This window comes from Ictidomys tridecemlineatus, chromosome 4 (assembly GCF_052094955.1).
Source record: "Ictidomys tridecemlineatus isolate mIctTri1 chromosome 4, mIctTri1.hap1, whole genome shotgun sequence".
Taxonomy (NCBI): Eukaryota; Metazoa; Chordata; class Mammalia; order Rodentia; family Sciuridae; genus Ictidomys; species Ictidomys tridecemlineatus.
The window spans coordinates 40288496-40305655 of record NC_135480.1 but is presented as its reverse complement, the minus strand read 5'-3'; the positions used below and the strand labels follow the sequence as shown (position 1 = coordinate 40305655).

Genomic DNA, 17160 nt, shown 5'->3' with positions numbered 1-17160 from the left:
AAAAATGTGAAAAGAGGAAGACTCAGAGAAAGGATGCACAAGATTCTCTCATTTTTTTTTTCATCATGGCAATATTCTTATCGAAGTGAATTTTCATAATGATTTAGGTGCTCAATTAATTAATTAATCCAATGTCTAACATTCATTTTAAAGTTACTCTCTCTCTCTCTCTCTCTCTCTATATATATATATATATATATATATGACAGTAAGCTAAATATTTTTCATGAATTATATAACCTAATGCATACATATGAGGAAGTGGTATTTATCAATCCCACTTGATAGATGAGGAAACTGATCACTAGAAAGATTAAGTAATTTTTAGCAAACAACTGAAGAACCTAGAAATTGAATCTGGTTTTATTTGTCCCCTAATCTAAGCTTCTAATTACTGTGCTAAGCATAGTGACTGTTATTATAATTACAATGTATTAGGCCTCCCTCATCCTTGATGGCTTGGTGGGAATTATGGCTGGTAAATCTTCTTTACAAATGACTTGAGAGGTCAAGTCCTACTGTGATCATGGTGCAAAGGCAATATTTCCATCTGTCAAAGAAAGCACAGCTGGCGCAAGAAGTTATCTCACTTTGAGCTTGGACTGTTACCCTTTGTGGCATCCTACCTGGTCTATGATTTGGTACAATAAAACCATCTTTGATGAAATAACTGTAACATTCATTTCTCTAACAGTTTTGTGTAAATCAGCCCTTGGCAAAGATTCTATATTTTTCAAGTATGCTAGTGTTTCAATAACACAAATTTCAGCAAGTTTTTCATTTTTTTTAATAAAGTAATTCTAAGATTGTAATTATCAATGCTTGAAAAATCAAATAGATAAGGTGGAGTTGGGAGTATATCTCCATAGTAGAGCATTTGCTTAGCACGGGTAAGCCCCTAAGTTCAATCCCCAAGAAAGGAAGGAAAGAAGGAAGGAAGGAAGGAAGGAAGGAAGGAAGGAAGGAAGGAAGGAAGGAAGGAAGGAAGGAAAGAAAAAGGGAGAGGAAAGGAAGACAGACAAACTGGACCATTGTCTACTTGCAAGAGAGTCTCAAGAAAAAATGATAGTAAAAATATCTCACAATATTAACTTTTTCTATCAGTAAAGAAGCACAATTGACATCTGGTGCCTTCTTTACAAAGAAATTTCCACTCAGTTCATCTTTGATAGATCCTTGCTCTCCAGGACCCACCGTTGAGTAGATGAGGTAGATACACAAGCAAATAACTGGGATACTATCATGTAAAAGAAATATAAAAGAATGACAAAATACTCAGAGCTCTGGACACAGAAAGACAAGCATTGTTTTTTGTTTGTTTGTTTTGTTTTATTTTTCTGTTAGAGAGATCAAGAAAATCCAAAAGAAGTTGACAATTATTAAGGTGTCCCTGGAAGAATGAGTCTGATTTGTTCAGTGGAGAAAGTAAAAGACCATTTCAGTTAGTATAAGCAAAGTCAAGGAGATGGGAGAGTTTAAGATGTTTGGGATGTTGTAACATTACATGGTGCCATATCTACTGAGAATTTAATATAGGCAGATCTCTCTCTTGTACTTTCTAATTAAAGTAGCTTTTCATTGGTAACTGACCTCAGTTTTGATTTTGGTTTCATTTCCTTATAGTAAGATTTTTTTTTTTCAATTTGTGGATCATGAAGCAAATTTAGACATTCACCACCAGCATTTCTGTTCAATTGAATGTCACAAAAGAGAGCAAGAAAAATGTCAAACAGAAAAATATCAGAGTGCAGTAGTTTAGTAAGGCAAGTAGTATTGGTGAAACATGCCCAGGTTATAAGTGTTTGAGTGTGTTTCTATGTGTCTGTTCCATAATGTATTTCTTATTGTGGGTCACAATTTTAAAAAAAGAAAACTACTCTAGTAGTAATATTTTCTATTGCTTTTCATTACACTCATGTTATATTGGTTATGATTAAACCTTGAGTCCAAATCAACCTTGGTTTTTAATGAAGTGACAAGTGACACAGACTGACCTCATTTATAAGCCTGGCACACAGGCAAGCATCTGTTTCAGTGAACTCTAGTACATTTTACCAGATGAAATGCTTCTAGCTTGGGAATTAAACCATTATTTGTAAAGTTATTTTAACATTAGTTTTCTCTTCTAAGTCTCAAACTACCAAATTAGGAACAATATATAAAAGTGACCAACAAAAAGTAAGATTGCTAAGGTACTAGCTTATTCTATAATAATTATTCATTCATTCAACAGTTATCTATTGAGTGCTTACTATATGCTAAAGATGCAGTGGTGCAAAAGAGGGGGAAGATTATTGAAACAAATTTTTATATTAAACTTTCTTATTATATGTGAGCTTCTTAGAATTAAGATGACAGATTTAAAATGAAACATTTTGAAGCAAACTACAAAAAACATATAATGAAGGAAAAATGCTTTAAATACTCAACTTCAGTTTAGATAAGGGAAGTCACTCTATCATATATATGACATAGAATATTCAAAACTAGATGAGACAAATAGCATATTTCATAAAAAGATTTTAATATATTCCTTGTGGAAAAATTAGAAAATATGTGCTCTTATGTAACATATATTTTGCAAAAGTATGAGCCTTGCATAGTAGGGCATGAACATCTGTCCTACTATTGTGTGGACTTATAAAATTTAAAGTTCTCTATAGAGAGTGAGCAGATTTTTTAAACTTAAAATTTTAAATAAAGAGCTAGTCTTGAACTTTTCACATGCAGTTTTTCTCAATTTATTCTTTGTAGTTTTTAAATATGTGTGGTAGTGAGAAGTAGTAGCATTTATTGTTTAAAATGTCAGAAACCAGTCCTTTTTTATTCCTAAAACTACTTGTGAACACCATGCTAGGACTTGTAAAATTTCATTACTTTGCCTTATAACATTTAAAAAAAAATTCAATAAGTATCAATTGAGGACCTAGATCATGGAATAAAGATGCTAAGTAGGAAAAGATAAATATACTTTAGTTTACTGATGAGGTGTTATAATAAAATGTAAATAGATGTTTCACTTATTATGTAGCTTCCTATGGTTTTAGTCCCATTCTGCATGTGTTCATTCCGCTTTTCCTATCATTATTCTCACTTGCTTCCAAGTCTATAAATTGCCATATTTAACTGTCCTTTTAAAACTGTTTAGTAATATAATTATTTTTTAATCACCTTTTGAAATTTATTTTACTGACTTTAACCAAGTGCATATTTCTATGTTATTAAATTAAATTTCCTGCAAGGTATTCTCTAACCTCCATCAATTTTTAAAAATTCTTTCAAAATAAGTGAATATATATTGTTTTCATTGGAGGGAAGGAGAAAGAAAATAAAAAGGGGAGGTAATGTATATAGGTGATGAAAAAAAACAAGCTATTTTATTACCTCTTTAAATTATTTTTTCTTTTTTTCAGGGAAAAGGCATAAGTTCATAATAGGAATAATGTTGAAAGTTTAGAATGCCAGAAATGCATAGTAACACAGAAACTTTCAATATTAAAGTTTTCTAATTGTGACATTAAAAAAAACTAAACTTTTTTTTTTTTAAATTTGGTGTGATTTTTTTTTTTTATGGTGTCAGGTTTTAGGACGTATTTAGGCATTGCCCATCTATTAAGTGAGATATTTGCTTCCTTTACCTCATGTCAGATAGGTTAGAGTTGAGTTAGCTGGTTTTAAGATGGTTTCTGTATTGTTTCTAAGATGAACAATTTGAGACTAAGCTAAAAAAAATCCTTAGGAAAAAATCTTTGACAAATGTCAAAATGAGTGATTAAAGTACATAAATATATAAATATTAATTTTGAAAATACAAAATTCAAATAGGAATTGTTCCACATGTTGAGAAAATGCAAATGTAAAAAATACTTTGCTACTTCTTCAAAATCTTTGTATTAATTCTCTTTTGTCACCAAAAAATATTTAGCACAACTTTTAGATACTAAGGGAAGAAAATGCATAGTCTTCATTTCTCTGGGAATTTTCCTCATGGATCTTCCTAAAAAAATGAGGAGATCTGGTATAAAGTGTGAGTTAAAACTAAAAGTGTCTATCTAGAAGAATGGGGAATGAAGAGGAAGTAATTTTGAGTGTTTGTGTTTTTCTAATGCACCTGTAGTTCTTATTTTCCAAAACAGGGTTCAGAATTATGCCTGGGTCAACAAAAATATAGTCTTACACCTTGCTTTTTATAACATCAGTATTGAACAATGTGACGAAAATATATCTTGGAAGGAACAAGATCAAAGATTCTTCAAATTTCAAGGTGCTGGGCTGGGGTGGTGGCTCAGCGGTAGAGGGCTCACCTAGCATGTGTGAGGCCCTGGGTTCGAACCTCAGCACCACATAAAAATAAATAAATAAAGATGATATTGTGTCCAACTAAAAAATAAATATTTATAAAATAATTTTAAGGTGCTAAATTTTTGGAGTCTTATATATCCTGAAAATGCATAAATGAACATTTATCAGATGACGATTTGATCATAAGAAATTATCAAAGACATTGACATTACTTAAATTGCAGAGGCTCACAAACTCAAAATACTTTGCTAGGGCTCTAGGAATGCTCAGATTTAGTTAAATTTTGAAAACTTTTATTATTCATATTTATTTCCATAAGTTCATTAATAAAGAGTTTGTTTCATTGTTGTGATTTACGCAGGTCTTCTTATAATTCAATTTATCCTTAAAATGAGGAATGGTATTTTCCCCCTTTCTTTTGGAAAGCTGAGAAGTATGATGGAGCTGACAGTTACAATGTTAGACTGAAGTAAAATAAAAAGGTTGAAATTCAATGCCTCAAACTTTAAAAATCTGTTTTCTTCACTTTTTTATTATTTGTACTACCAGCAGAAGTAAATAAGTGATATAGTTTCTGAATATTTCAGAGCCAATGACCACTTTCAGATGAAAGCGATAAAAAATGCAAAAAAACATTTTTTTTCAATTATATCTAAAATTATCCACATTCCTTTGCTACTCTAAATCTACAAGGAATTTCTAATTTTAGGATGTAGGGGGTGAGGATAACTATCTCAGGAGTTAAAAGTTAGTGTGCAAGAAAGGATCTGAATACCTATCCCACTGCTATCATATACAACGGATGGAGAAATCAAGAAATCAATGAATAGGAGAACAATACAGATGTGTGATACTTTGCATCCAGTCTCCATGGGAAGAGGTAACTTGAGGCGGTTAGTACACCTTAGCAAGGGGGCCCCTGTACATTAGAACTGAAGCAGACACTTGAACATCTGTGGACTTCATGCAAGAATTTTCATCTCAGAATGCATACTCTAATAAACAACAGTTGGATTAAATTGTCTAGGATGTTCAACATAATGCTGAACTACGACTGAGAGAACGAAGGGTGGAATTGCATTTCCTTTTGTAAAGTGAAAACAGCCGTGAGCACAGCCTTTTCTAAAATCTGATATTTAGGGAGAATTGTAAGAAGACATCAAATTCTTCAATTTGGAATGAAGAGTGGCCCAAGTTACTGGAAATCTCATGCCTCTAAGTCTGCAAATCACAGGCCAAGAAAGAAAAACTTTTCCAACACCCAATTTTAATATTGTGCAAAAGCCATCGACTCTGTTAAAACCCTGGAGTTAAATATGATCCCCCTCCCCACCCCCACCTCTTCTCTTAGGTTAGTGTTTGGGGGACAAGGAGGGGCTGGAGCTTGGCCCCAACCTCGGAATTGCTGCCAAAGGCTTGTAATACAATCTCTCCCCGTTTGAAGGGTAAATCAGTGTCAATTGCGTTTGCTGTCCACCAGAAAAAGTAAGCATTTTACTTCCGCTCGGTCTATGTGGACTGATGAAATGTAGGAAATCTGTTTCTGGCAGGGGGAAAAATCGTTTTCCCAAACTGCACCAAGAGGAGACTTCAGAGAAGTATGAAGAGGGGCAGTGCGACTGTAGCTGCTGCCGCTGCCTCTGCCGCTGCCGCTGTACTGGTGGGGTGCGGGGAGCCGCTGCTGGAGGACCTGCGCCTGGAGGGGGCCGGCCCCAAGAATCTGCAGGAGCCCAGGCGGGAGCCCTGGCGTCTCTGAAAGCAGCCAACAGCACAGCTCGGAACCCGGGGGTGAGCAAGGCGGGCTGGGCAAGCTCTCCGCCAACGCTGCAGCTGCATGCATGCTCAGCAGCCAGGGGTTGCGAGAGCCCCTGCCGGTCTGTTTCACCAGGGGCGAAGGGGGAGGGGCAGGTTACTAACAATAACCGCAGGGATGTCGCAGGGAAGCGTGAGAGTCGTCGGGAGTGGAGTAGGCTGTGGTGCTGAGAGCCTTAGTGCGTGCAGTGGGTGATTTGGTGATTCCCTGGAAACAACCATGTGCTCCTCATCCTTACAGTGGAGCAGCCCCAAAAGCCTGCTGGAATGGCTCAGCCAACAAGGGGCAGAAGTGACGAGTTCTAATTAGCACATTGATTATAAATGTACACATATGCATACTTGCTCAAGAGTGTCTAATAAAGGCTCAGCATTGTCTGATGCTGGGGAGAAGGGAGAGGAAAGGGTAGTTAATCGGTTGATCTTGAATGTTTTTGAGTCAGAGAGGCCAGGAGGAGAGGAAAGAATGCAACACTTAGATTTGGGGAGATGTTCGTTTCCATTGAATGAGTTGGATGGAGTTGTGCTTTTCTTTAATGAACAAACTCTAGCCCCTGTATCAATACCCTTTGGGAAGATTTTGCATGTTATCATTCTTTTTTGTCCAGCTCAAAGAGTAGACTGGAGTCTGAAATTGGGGAGCATTGAATCAACTCAATGTGATAAATGGCAATTGACAGTCCAGAAATTCAGATTGTCTGGTCTCTGGAAAGGAGAGGAGTAAAATCGGGAATTTATAAATTGTTTTCTACATTCCAATACAATTGGAGGTATGTGTGAGGGAGCAGATATTTGCATATTTTGCCAAGTTAACCTTTCAGCCTTTACCCTTCCCTCTTTCTTCATCTTCATTCTTTTACAATCAAGAATTCACAAAACTTTACTCTTATCATCACCGCCCCTCCCAACCTTCCAACCAAGCTTGATCCAGTGTATATGGGAGATGTTATGCAGAGGAAATAAGATCTGCACGGGCACAGGAACACCCATTAGGCCTCCTGGGGTTGAAATAAAGGCTCAGACAGGTTAGATGGACCAGCCAGACAGAGGAAGTTCTCCTTTCCTCTCCACTTCTCCCCTGAGATTCACAGAGGCAAGGCTGAGAACCAGCCCTTGTGCTCATTGCTTCTCTCCCTCAACTTCTTAGCTTTGTGGACACTGAGTAACTACTACTGGGATCTGATTTGCCCAGCTTGTCTTTGAAATTGATCCATGAGTTCTTTCTCAAGGAATGTTTCCCTCTAACTGTGGAAAAGGTGGTGGCTATGGTGGTCCTTTCCAACATGGGCATCCAGGTTCTGACTGCTTAAGGAAGGTAAGGGCCAGTGGGATGAAACATGGGACAAGGTGCCTTCATAAGGCACATTGGGGCATTTGCACAGGGTTGTCTGAGTAGTCTCTGGCACAGAAAGGTAGCTTTGATTTCAGCCTATTTGTTAGTGAACTTTGGAATTTCATTTCATTGTTAATCATTCTGCTTGGGTGATATGGACTGTGCTGTACTGGCAATAAATTCACATGACAAAATTTATTTCACCTAGTATAAAGGACCTGTGATTGCCGCTGGGTTCCCTGGTATCTTGGTATGAAGCCTTAGTTAAACCTTAAACTTGTATGAAGGCTGAAATGTCAGTTCTTATATGAATCATCAGTATGATGTGTGTTATTTTAGAACTTTGCTTCAACACTGGAAGTCTGTATTGTAGACTCTGGGAGCTTTTGAAAGAACTATGATACCTTGGTTGAAAACAAATGAGGAGGCTCTCACAATTTGTTTACTTATGAGTAAAGTGGCCATAGATGTTGTAGTGTTATTTGGTATATTTTGTGGTTTTTATATTGTGTCCCAGACAAGATCCACTGTTTCTTTAAAAATTTTCCTTAGCAACTATAAGGGTTTTCCACTCCGTGTTATTGACTATAGGAAAGGTTAGGATTAAAATTTAAAAAATCTCTTATGAAAATGGGTAAGATACTTGTGTAATTTTCTTTATTAAAAAGCTTTTGGAGTCAGTTCAATTGGACTTTTGCTAACTTTTTCGCTCTACACAAGAAATTCATATCTAGAAACAAAATGTAGAACTCTCATAGGTCTTAACTATCTTAGAGTCAAGTAAATAAATCAGGAATGTTCTGTTTTAAGTAATTTTTTTACAAAATCCTGCTCATTAGTTAAGAGTTACTAATTGGTTTATGTGAACTTTTAATAAGTCATTAAATATTTCCAGTTATTTAATTTTGGATAGTTTTGTATATTTCACTTTAATCTGGTGGAGACATAAAAATCTGTTTTAAATTGTTTGGAAGAATGGTTTAGTAATTTTTTTTTAATTGGATAAAACAAAAGAAACCCTAATGTTATGAGAATGTAGAAAATCCATTCACCTTCAGCTTTATTATTTTTATTGTTGTTGTTATTATTATTTTGGTCATGGTTTGAGAAGGACTAGGTATTGAGGTACATCATCATTTCATTCAAAACACATCAGTAGAGGACTGGGATAAGAAAGAGGTGACTGGAGGAGAGTTAATATCACAGAGATTGAGCTCCAGGAGGGCAGGCTAGGATACTTCTAAGGACTATGTCCAAACAGCTTTGTTACTTTGGCCAATGTTTCTTCTTAAGCCCAGAATCTTACTAATAATGAGGAATATTGATACATTTTCTAAGGTTGCTTTAGGTTTAAATAATTTATCACATAAGTAGATAAACTAGCATTTAATGTCATTTTGCTATTATGTTTGGTGATAATTTATTTGTCTTGGACAAATGGTACACCTGCTAGATGCAGAACTAAAATTTCAGATTACAAAATCTGAAATCACCTTTCTGCTTAAATTGTGGACTTTATTTTCTGATTAGACACTTATAAGATTTTGCATTCATAATATTGGTGGAGACTATGCATTGTGTAGAAAGACTATGATTGGTCAAAATGAATCACATAAGACTAAAATACAATTGTGAAAAAAAACCTTTTTTTTTTTTAATTCTTTGATTTTAACTTGAAAGATGGTATTTTCTCCTTTTAGATTTTGGAAAGGTGTTTGGTTTGGGGCATTTTTGTTTGTTTTTAGTTTTAAAATGTGGTGTAACTAGTCTATGAATTTTTTTTCTGCATTGTTCAACATCCACAACACCCAAAACTGAACAGATACTGGTAGGGTCAACAATGCTGATGAGAGTGGAGGTTGCCTTTAGTGAGGGACACTTGACTGTAGATTCATTTGGACTCCTTGCTTTCACTGGCCACAGTTGAGTGTGTGTGTGTATGTGTGTATGTGTGTATGTGTGAAAGAGAGGGAGAGACAGGGAGAGACAGAAGTGAGAGTTGAGGTGTGTTGGTAGTGATATCCTCTTATAGCATTCCTCTATGAGCTTATGCTCTTCAACTGGTGTAAAAATATACATATGATAAATTAGCATATTATACCCCCCCACATACACTGTACACTGTACTTCTCACCTTTCATATATCATCTTGGAAATGACATTCTTTTTGATATGAGTGAAACTTTGGATTTTTCATTATTTATGGCTTTATAGTACTGATAATTTCTCTCTTTGTACTTCACCTTTACTGCTGTTTACTTAATGATTCAAAATTATCTAGAATGTTCTTACTTTGTTACAGAATGTTTTTCCAAAATAAGTCAATGGACGTGTGTGTTTTTCTGTTGTTGTTATTATTATTATTATTATTAGTAGTAGTAGTAGTAGTAGTAGTACATTTTCTGATGGTGATGCTTTAAATTTTGTTAATGTAGAATATATTGACCACAAAATAAATAATCAGCATTAGTGCAAATATTTAATCCTCACAATATCTTTGAAGTGTTAGTTTGCACTATACATAGTGAAAAATCAAAGAGAAAAAGACATGGGTCTAGAATAGAATATTTACCAAATGTAAGGTACTGGGATCTTTATTTGACCCTAGGACTTCTGATTCCAATATTGTTTCCAGTAATTTGACTTCTTAATGGAATCTCGTAGAAGACAGTAGAGATATAATGTTTATCTAATTTAATTCTTATTTTTCTCTTTCTTATTTATTTTATATATAATATTGCAATTCATTTTCTCTAACATGGCAGCACGTAGAGATAGGCCCCAACCCATTTTGGTCACAATAAAGAACACCTCTAGGTGGCGTGAAAGAGTCCCCGTTTTTCTTTTTTATTTTTCAGAGTCACAAGTGGTATCTTCAGCTGAGATTCTGGAGCAACAGGCTAGACAGAGTCTTTAAACATGTGATATTTTACTTATAGAGTCATTAACTTTTTCTTCTTCCCCTGGGCTTGTTCAAGTCTCATCATATTCATAATTGCTATTCCAGATCACATCTACAATGGAAAGAAAGAAAAATCTACATACACACAGTCTTTGAAAAAGTCTGTATTAAATTTCTGCATGTTTTTCCCTTTAAATTTTGTTTTTCTTAATTCTAAGTGCTGAGGGGTGAGTTATCCACTTTTGATAGACCAAAAAAGTTTTCTGGAACCATGGTCTGATTCATAGAAGTATTTGAGTTCTTATTCTTTTCAAAGTGATTGACTTTAATACTTGCCAAAATTACTGATCAAGCTTCTAAAATATTTAGATTATATAAATTTATTGGTAATATCTGTCAATGTTTAGACATACAAAATTTGTTTATTTCTTTCTAACTGAACTTTGTTCTTTAATCCTAGTGGATCATTTAATCATTTCATTTCCCATCTTTACAAGCAACCTCTTGACATCTTTTGTGGTTTTGAAAACTTTTCATTGAGTTCTAAAGAACTGAAATAATCCTTATTTACAGTTTGTTCTTTAGGATTCAAATTCAACTCATCTGGGTTGATTCAACAAATAATTTATAAAAATTATAAAATGGCCAAATTCTATAAATATCTTTTCATCTGGGTAGTACAAACTCATTGAATCTTTTTGCACAATTTAATCCTTTCAATTGGAATATATTTCACCATAGCATAAAATCTTCCAGACTCTAAATTTTGTTCCTGCAATCTGGATCTATTTCTATGTTTCCTGTGCTCTGTTCTGCAAAGTCTAAATCTAAGACCTCTACTTGACAACACTCATCTAACCCATCTAGTCATGCTGAGTTTAGTGGCAATCTGAAAATTGAAAATGGATCAGAGAAACTGGGTTGACAACCCTAATTCTTTTCAGAGGTGACTTAAAAGTCCTCATTTATGAGAGTGACTTTAGGTTTATACATAGTTGTCTTATGTTTAATTAACTTTTATTGCATGTTAATTACCCATTAATCTTTCTTGTTCTCAGGTTGGCCTCCTGGGGCAGTGTAACTCTATTCTTGGATTTCTCCCCACTGGAATTTTGATTATTTACAAAGTATCAGAATAAAATTTGCTGGATTATTCTGATTGTTTTTACTTGATGATCACCTGTACATATTAGAAGATAGCTTGAATTACATTTCTGGCAAAATGCAAACCAGATGACATGAGAAATAAATGTAGCACTGTCAAGGAAGATAAAAACTTCACTGTTTGCAAGTATTGAGGGGAAGGATTGTGTCCCTCTGACTCATTGAAATGGTTGCACCCCATTAGGCTTACTGTAAACTATCCCTTGATGAATTCTTTGCTGGACAATGAGCTTAAGAATCTGAGGTGTCTTCTTGCTTTTACAGAGCAAAATAGGGCTCTGATGCTTCAATGGAAGTTGCAGAACACATAATAGGGTGTAGGTAAAGTTACTAAAGCACCACATCTCACTTTCAGGAAAGTAGTGGGAGAGATTGTGTCTTGAGAAGAAAGGCATTTTAGAGGTAACCCTTTTAAGATTTCAATTAGTTATTTAAACATATGAATCATGTGCTTAAATGTATTATTACTTAAATGTTTGTTTCTGAGAGTAGCTGGCCTGTAGACATCCTAACCAGCTACAAAGAGATGTTTTATTTTGCTGGGAATGGACCTATTTTTAAGAGAACAGAAATTGAAAGGTGCTTTAGGATTTTTGTGATTAATCAGAGGGTTTGGAGAAAACTTCAGGACTTTATATGAATAATGTCATCATTAACTGTGATAGACTGCAACAATGGTATATGTTCTGATTCATATACCATCAATTTAGTAATTTACAGTATGGTAGAGTAAAAACATTTCCTATTTATGCTACATCACTTTAGATACTTAGAGATTTAGAGAATGTTATCAAAGAGAATTTATGATAATTGTTTTCAAATATTATTCAAAAGAGTAATGAAATTGTGATTGTGCTTTTAAGTTGTTATATTTATGACGCATTTTCGGTATTTATTCACTTTCCTAACAGTCTCTTCTAATATTTAGGAGGTGGTGACATTTTGCATTGTTTGAAATACCAATGTCTTACATTTTCAAAAAATAGTCATGAAAAGAAATTAACCAATGCTAAGTGAATTACAGTTCAACATTAACTGAAAATGAATAATATGCAAAGTTTCTAAGAATAAAACAGATAGCACATAACTTGTATTGTTAACTTTACAATGCCACAGATAGCCTTAGGGATGTACCTTAGAGGTAGAGATAGCTTGCCAAGCATGCATGGGTTCTATCCCAGCCCTGAAAACTAGAAAATAAAACAAATATTAATATATAACTGAAAATCTTATGATAGCATACAAATCTTATTCCATGCCTGTTGCAAATATTTTTATTTAATTATGTTGCATTTGACTAATTTCATAATCATATTTTATTTATAGACAGAATGAAATACAAGTTCATAAACATATGGCTTCACTATTTTAGCAGTTTCAACAGTAATTTCTATAGACTTATGTCCTGATAGTCATGAATAAGAGTTTATATATATATATATATATATATATATATATATATATACAAATATCTTTTCTATAACACACATGGGATGTTGTACTAGGAATAAGGAAATCAGTTAAATGAAGTTATTTTTTGTTTTATAGAATAAAACATTTATCTGTTCCCACTCTAAAAATTATTTCAAACGAAACCCCATCAGGTAAAATAGACTAAGTGGGAAGATAAAAAGGAAGAAAGACATGATAGTAGAGGACGAAAAAATTACCTGTGAATGGATTTGTTAGAATTAAGTTGTAATTCTAGATTATTAGTATGAGCTCTTGATTAGTGCATTTTATAAAAATGTGTCATTATGGAAAGAGTGTTGATGTGTGAAGACCCAGATCAGCCTTCCTGTGCTATGATCTGTCTGATCTTGGTTAAGTCAGAAACTCTCTGCTCGTTGCCTTCTGTGACCATCAAAGAGATCTTTTGAATGCACCGCCTTATCTGTCCCCCACTCAATTCTTTTATTGTGAGTTTTAAATTAATTGGCTATTTCAAAAACCAGATGCTATGCTTTATCTTTTAGGCAACAGTTTTAGGAGGACTATGTGTTTACCATAAATTGTGCAAATAATGTAACTGATAATATTTAGTTCTAAAACTTTATGAAAATTTGTGTTTTCAAAAATTAACCCAAACAATGAGAGTTAACAAATTGGACATTAAAATTTTAATTCAACCACTTTTTATTGCGTTCAAGTAAATGGAATTTCTTGCCTTAGCAGCTGATCCTTTCCAAATATATTATTTTATATGAGCTAAGGGGTTACTGTTTGATTTCTTATTTGACCTTTGACTGCTGTTATTTACTACCAAGTGGTTGGCCAAAAGTGAGAGGTCCTTTACAAATAAAGCAATGTTTCATGGAGTTTAATAATTAATCACCTGACCTATCACACACACACACACACACACACAAAAAAAAATCCCAAAAACAAAACCATGAAACTGGTTCAATACGTTGTCATTGTGGCAAGATTTTAACCACATAAGTCTGTATAAAAGCAATTGCTTTTTTGTTTCCAAAACAGGTATTACAAGTGGATAAATAATGTGCACTGCTCTGAGCCCAAAGGTGCGCAGTGGGCCTGGCCTCTCTGATATGCATCAGTATAGCCAATGGCTGGCCAGCAGACATGAAGCTAATTTGCTACCGATGAAAGAAGATCTGGCCTTGTGGTTAACCAATCTATTAGGTAAGGTTATAAGATATCATTTTGTGACCATAGATAACATTTTGTTGTTGTTGCTTTTTCCTCTTACGGTCTCCTTCACCTAAGCATGTGAGAGCAACTTGGAAAGAAAGGCTTTCATTATTTGGATTTTTCATCTGGGAAACCTGAAGCATGTGGAAAATTTCAATGAATTTCCCAATGTCTTTCATATGAATTGTGATTCATGATTCCAACATCATTCATTGAAATGTGGAAATATGTGGTCAAATTGCTTAGTATATTTATATACTAGTCTGATTTATTTTTCACTTTTCTTTCATATAACTGACTAACTTGACCTATTCTTTTGACAGTGTTCACAGGCCATAGACTGTGAAATCTAGCTTCTAAAACTAGATTTCTTTGTCCTACTTTTATAGCACACCTTCTAAAACTGCTGAATATCCAATCTCAGTAGCAAAAACATCTATCCTTTGTCCAAATGAGCTGACTACAGTTATTTAACCTTGAACTAAACTTTTTCTTCTCAATTCACCTTTGTTTTCATGTACTTGTCTGACAATATTGTTGAGAAAAAGCCTACCTCAAGCAAAGCTGCCTCTTCATTTCTCTGGATAAAATTTCTACAAGTGCAAAATAGATTTGCACATTTAAAAAATCATAGTATACACTAATATTTTCCTGAAGAATAAAATTGATTTACATCTTGGGGAAAGGATCCTTGCAGAGCTTATAAGATATAAGATCTGGATATTGAATCAAAGTAGAATATATAAGGCACTTTATCATTTGCAGAAGGGATTTGTCAACATGGCTTTATTCTTTAAGGAATGCTACAGGGTTAGTGTTGGTATCGTCACACCCCAGTTGATGAAACTGAAAAGATTAATGAAAACCACTCTGTCCATCTGAAATTTTCACCTCATTTGGTGAGGTTTGAGCCCATTTTAGAAAGTTTTTTTCCTGCTTGCTATGGTTGTGAATTTTTGCATGGATTTTGTTTATTCTTATTTATTTCCGCCTTAGAGTTAGATGTTCACTTATTCTTCACTGTGTGCACCCTATTTTGGCAACTTTTCATGATTTAACCAGGGCTATCAAATATGGGTACATAAACTGTAGTTTTTTCACAAAGGTGCTCAGTCAAAGGTCAATGAGTCAGAAGTTCAGCCACCATCAGAAGTTCAGAAAGACTTTCCCTTTACTCTTTTGTGACATTCTCTCTACCAGAAGGAGGGGGCTACCATCTGTTAGTAATTCATCCATGCAAAGGAGGAATTTTGTCTCCATCAAATGTAGTTATTTTAGCTTAAACATGGATTTTTCTTTCTTTGTTTTATCACTTTAGGATTCACTAATGATTGTTACTTTAGGAATTCAATAACTTTCATCAGTCTGTCTTCTGATATAAGCTATCATGTGCAGCAGTATAAAAGAGAAGTTGAGTACAGACTCTGGAAATACACTGTTGGCATTTGAACCCCAGCTCTGTCACTTTCTAAAAGTGTGATCTTGGACAAGTTCCTTAACATCTCCGTGTCTTGTTTTTCTCATGTATACAACAGTTATTTTATATACACACACAGTGTGTGTGTGTGTGTGTGTGTGTGTGTATGTATGCTATAATAACAGTTATTATCTATCTAGTGCCTTGTTTTTCTCATGTATGCAATAGTTATTACATATATGTATAATAACAGTTATTATCTATCTAGTATTATCTATTTATAGGTTGTTGTGAAAGTAAATAATTTAAATATATATAATATTTAAAATAATGCCAGGCATATAGTGAACACTAAACATGTTGTTACTGCATTTATATACTTCAGTGAAACTATTAATTTGATTTAGTGCATGAATTCATTCATTAATTCAAGAAATATGTCTGAGCTCAGTCGTGTTGGACTCTGGATTAAGAATGTGTCAATTCAACTCAGTTCCACTGTTTACTGTGTGTCTTACACAGTGCTTCAGTTCTACAGTCTGTAAAATTTGTACAATACTAATACCAACCTTAAAGATTTGGAGGTTGTTTGAATGAGATCATCAGACTATAGTCTATGACATAATAATCAACCACTAAGTAATAACTATTATGGTGACTGTGTTGCAGACACATTCTGAATGGTAGTAGAGGTGATTAAGAATAGACATAGCACCTATTCTTACAAAATTTGGAGTAGATTAGCAAAGAAACACATTCTATAGGTAATTGAATATGTAATCCATTGATGGAACCTAAAATTTTGAAGTTGCAATTAGACTGTGAAATGGGGTTTGGGCAGGGAAAGATATCAAAGGGCTTGAGGTAAACTTCAAGGGGCTTGTATTTAAATGGAGAACTGAAGAATGGTTGGTAGCTAGCAAGACAAAGCATGGAGTAAGAGTCTTTGTGGGCAGGAAAGGAATTGAGCTGGGAAGGAGTTTAATATTTTGGAAGAAATGAATGAAGTCTAGCATCAACATAAGAGGGAGAAAGAGAGAGAAAGGGAGACACAGAGAGAGACTGTGTGTGTGTTTCATCAGACTTGTTAGTCCTAAACCATATACTGCTTTGAGTAGCATATTAAGTAACTTAAAATTTACTGTATGATCAATGAAGAGCCATTGAAATTTCCAGGCAGAGGAAATGTGACTAATTACAGGATAGCCTGATTATACAGGGACACTCCAATGTCCCATGACTTATCATCAAGGCATTTTATTTAGTGAACAATGTGATCAGTTACAAAGTAGCTTGATCAGTGTGACAGCCCAAGACAGCCTCAAAGAAGAGAATCAGTGTATGTAATGGAAAGATCCTTGGATTAAAAGTCAGGAGACCTGGCTCCTAACTAGGAGTCAGGAGACCTGGCTTCTGGTTCTGGCTCTGCTGCTCTGTAGGAAACTTGCCCAGAGTCACTCAGCTATCTTTTCTGGGCTCTGTGTCCTCAACCATAAAACAAAGGGATTGGAGTAGATGATCTCTAATATCTTTACCAGCTCCCAAAAGTTAAGTTTTCAAGAAATCCATCTGTTG

At 34.5% G+C, this 17160-nt stretch overlaps 1 protein-coding gene across 4 annotated transcripts in view; it reads left to right on the top strand.

Moving 5' to 3' along the window:
- The first annotated feature begins 5686 nt into the window (after positions 1-5686).
- The window catches only part of Gas2 (growth arrest specific 2), a 122532-nt gene continuing 111058 nt past the window's right edge, over positions 5687-17160 (top strand). The window contains exons 1-2 of one of the 4 annotated variants that reach the window (XM_005335965.4): positions 5687-6090; positions 13995-14159. In XM_005335965.4, the coding sequence (XP_005336022.1) occupies positions 14015-14159 (145 nt within the window). In that variant the 5' untranslated portion in view covers positions 5687-6090; positions 13995-14014. Of the gene's footprint in view, positions 6091-7330; positions 7430-7618; positions 7698-13914; positions 14160-17160 lie in introns of those variants that run through there. The other 3 variants (XM_078046338.1, XM_078046337.1, XM_078046336.1) reach the window with 3 other exon arrangements.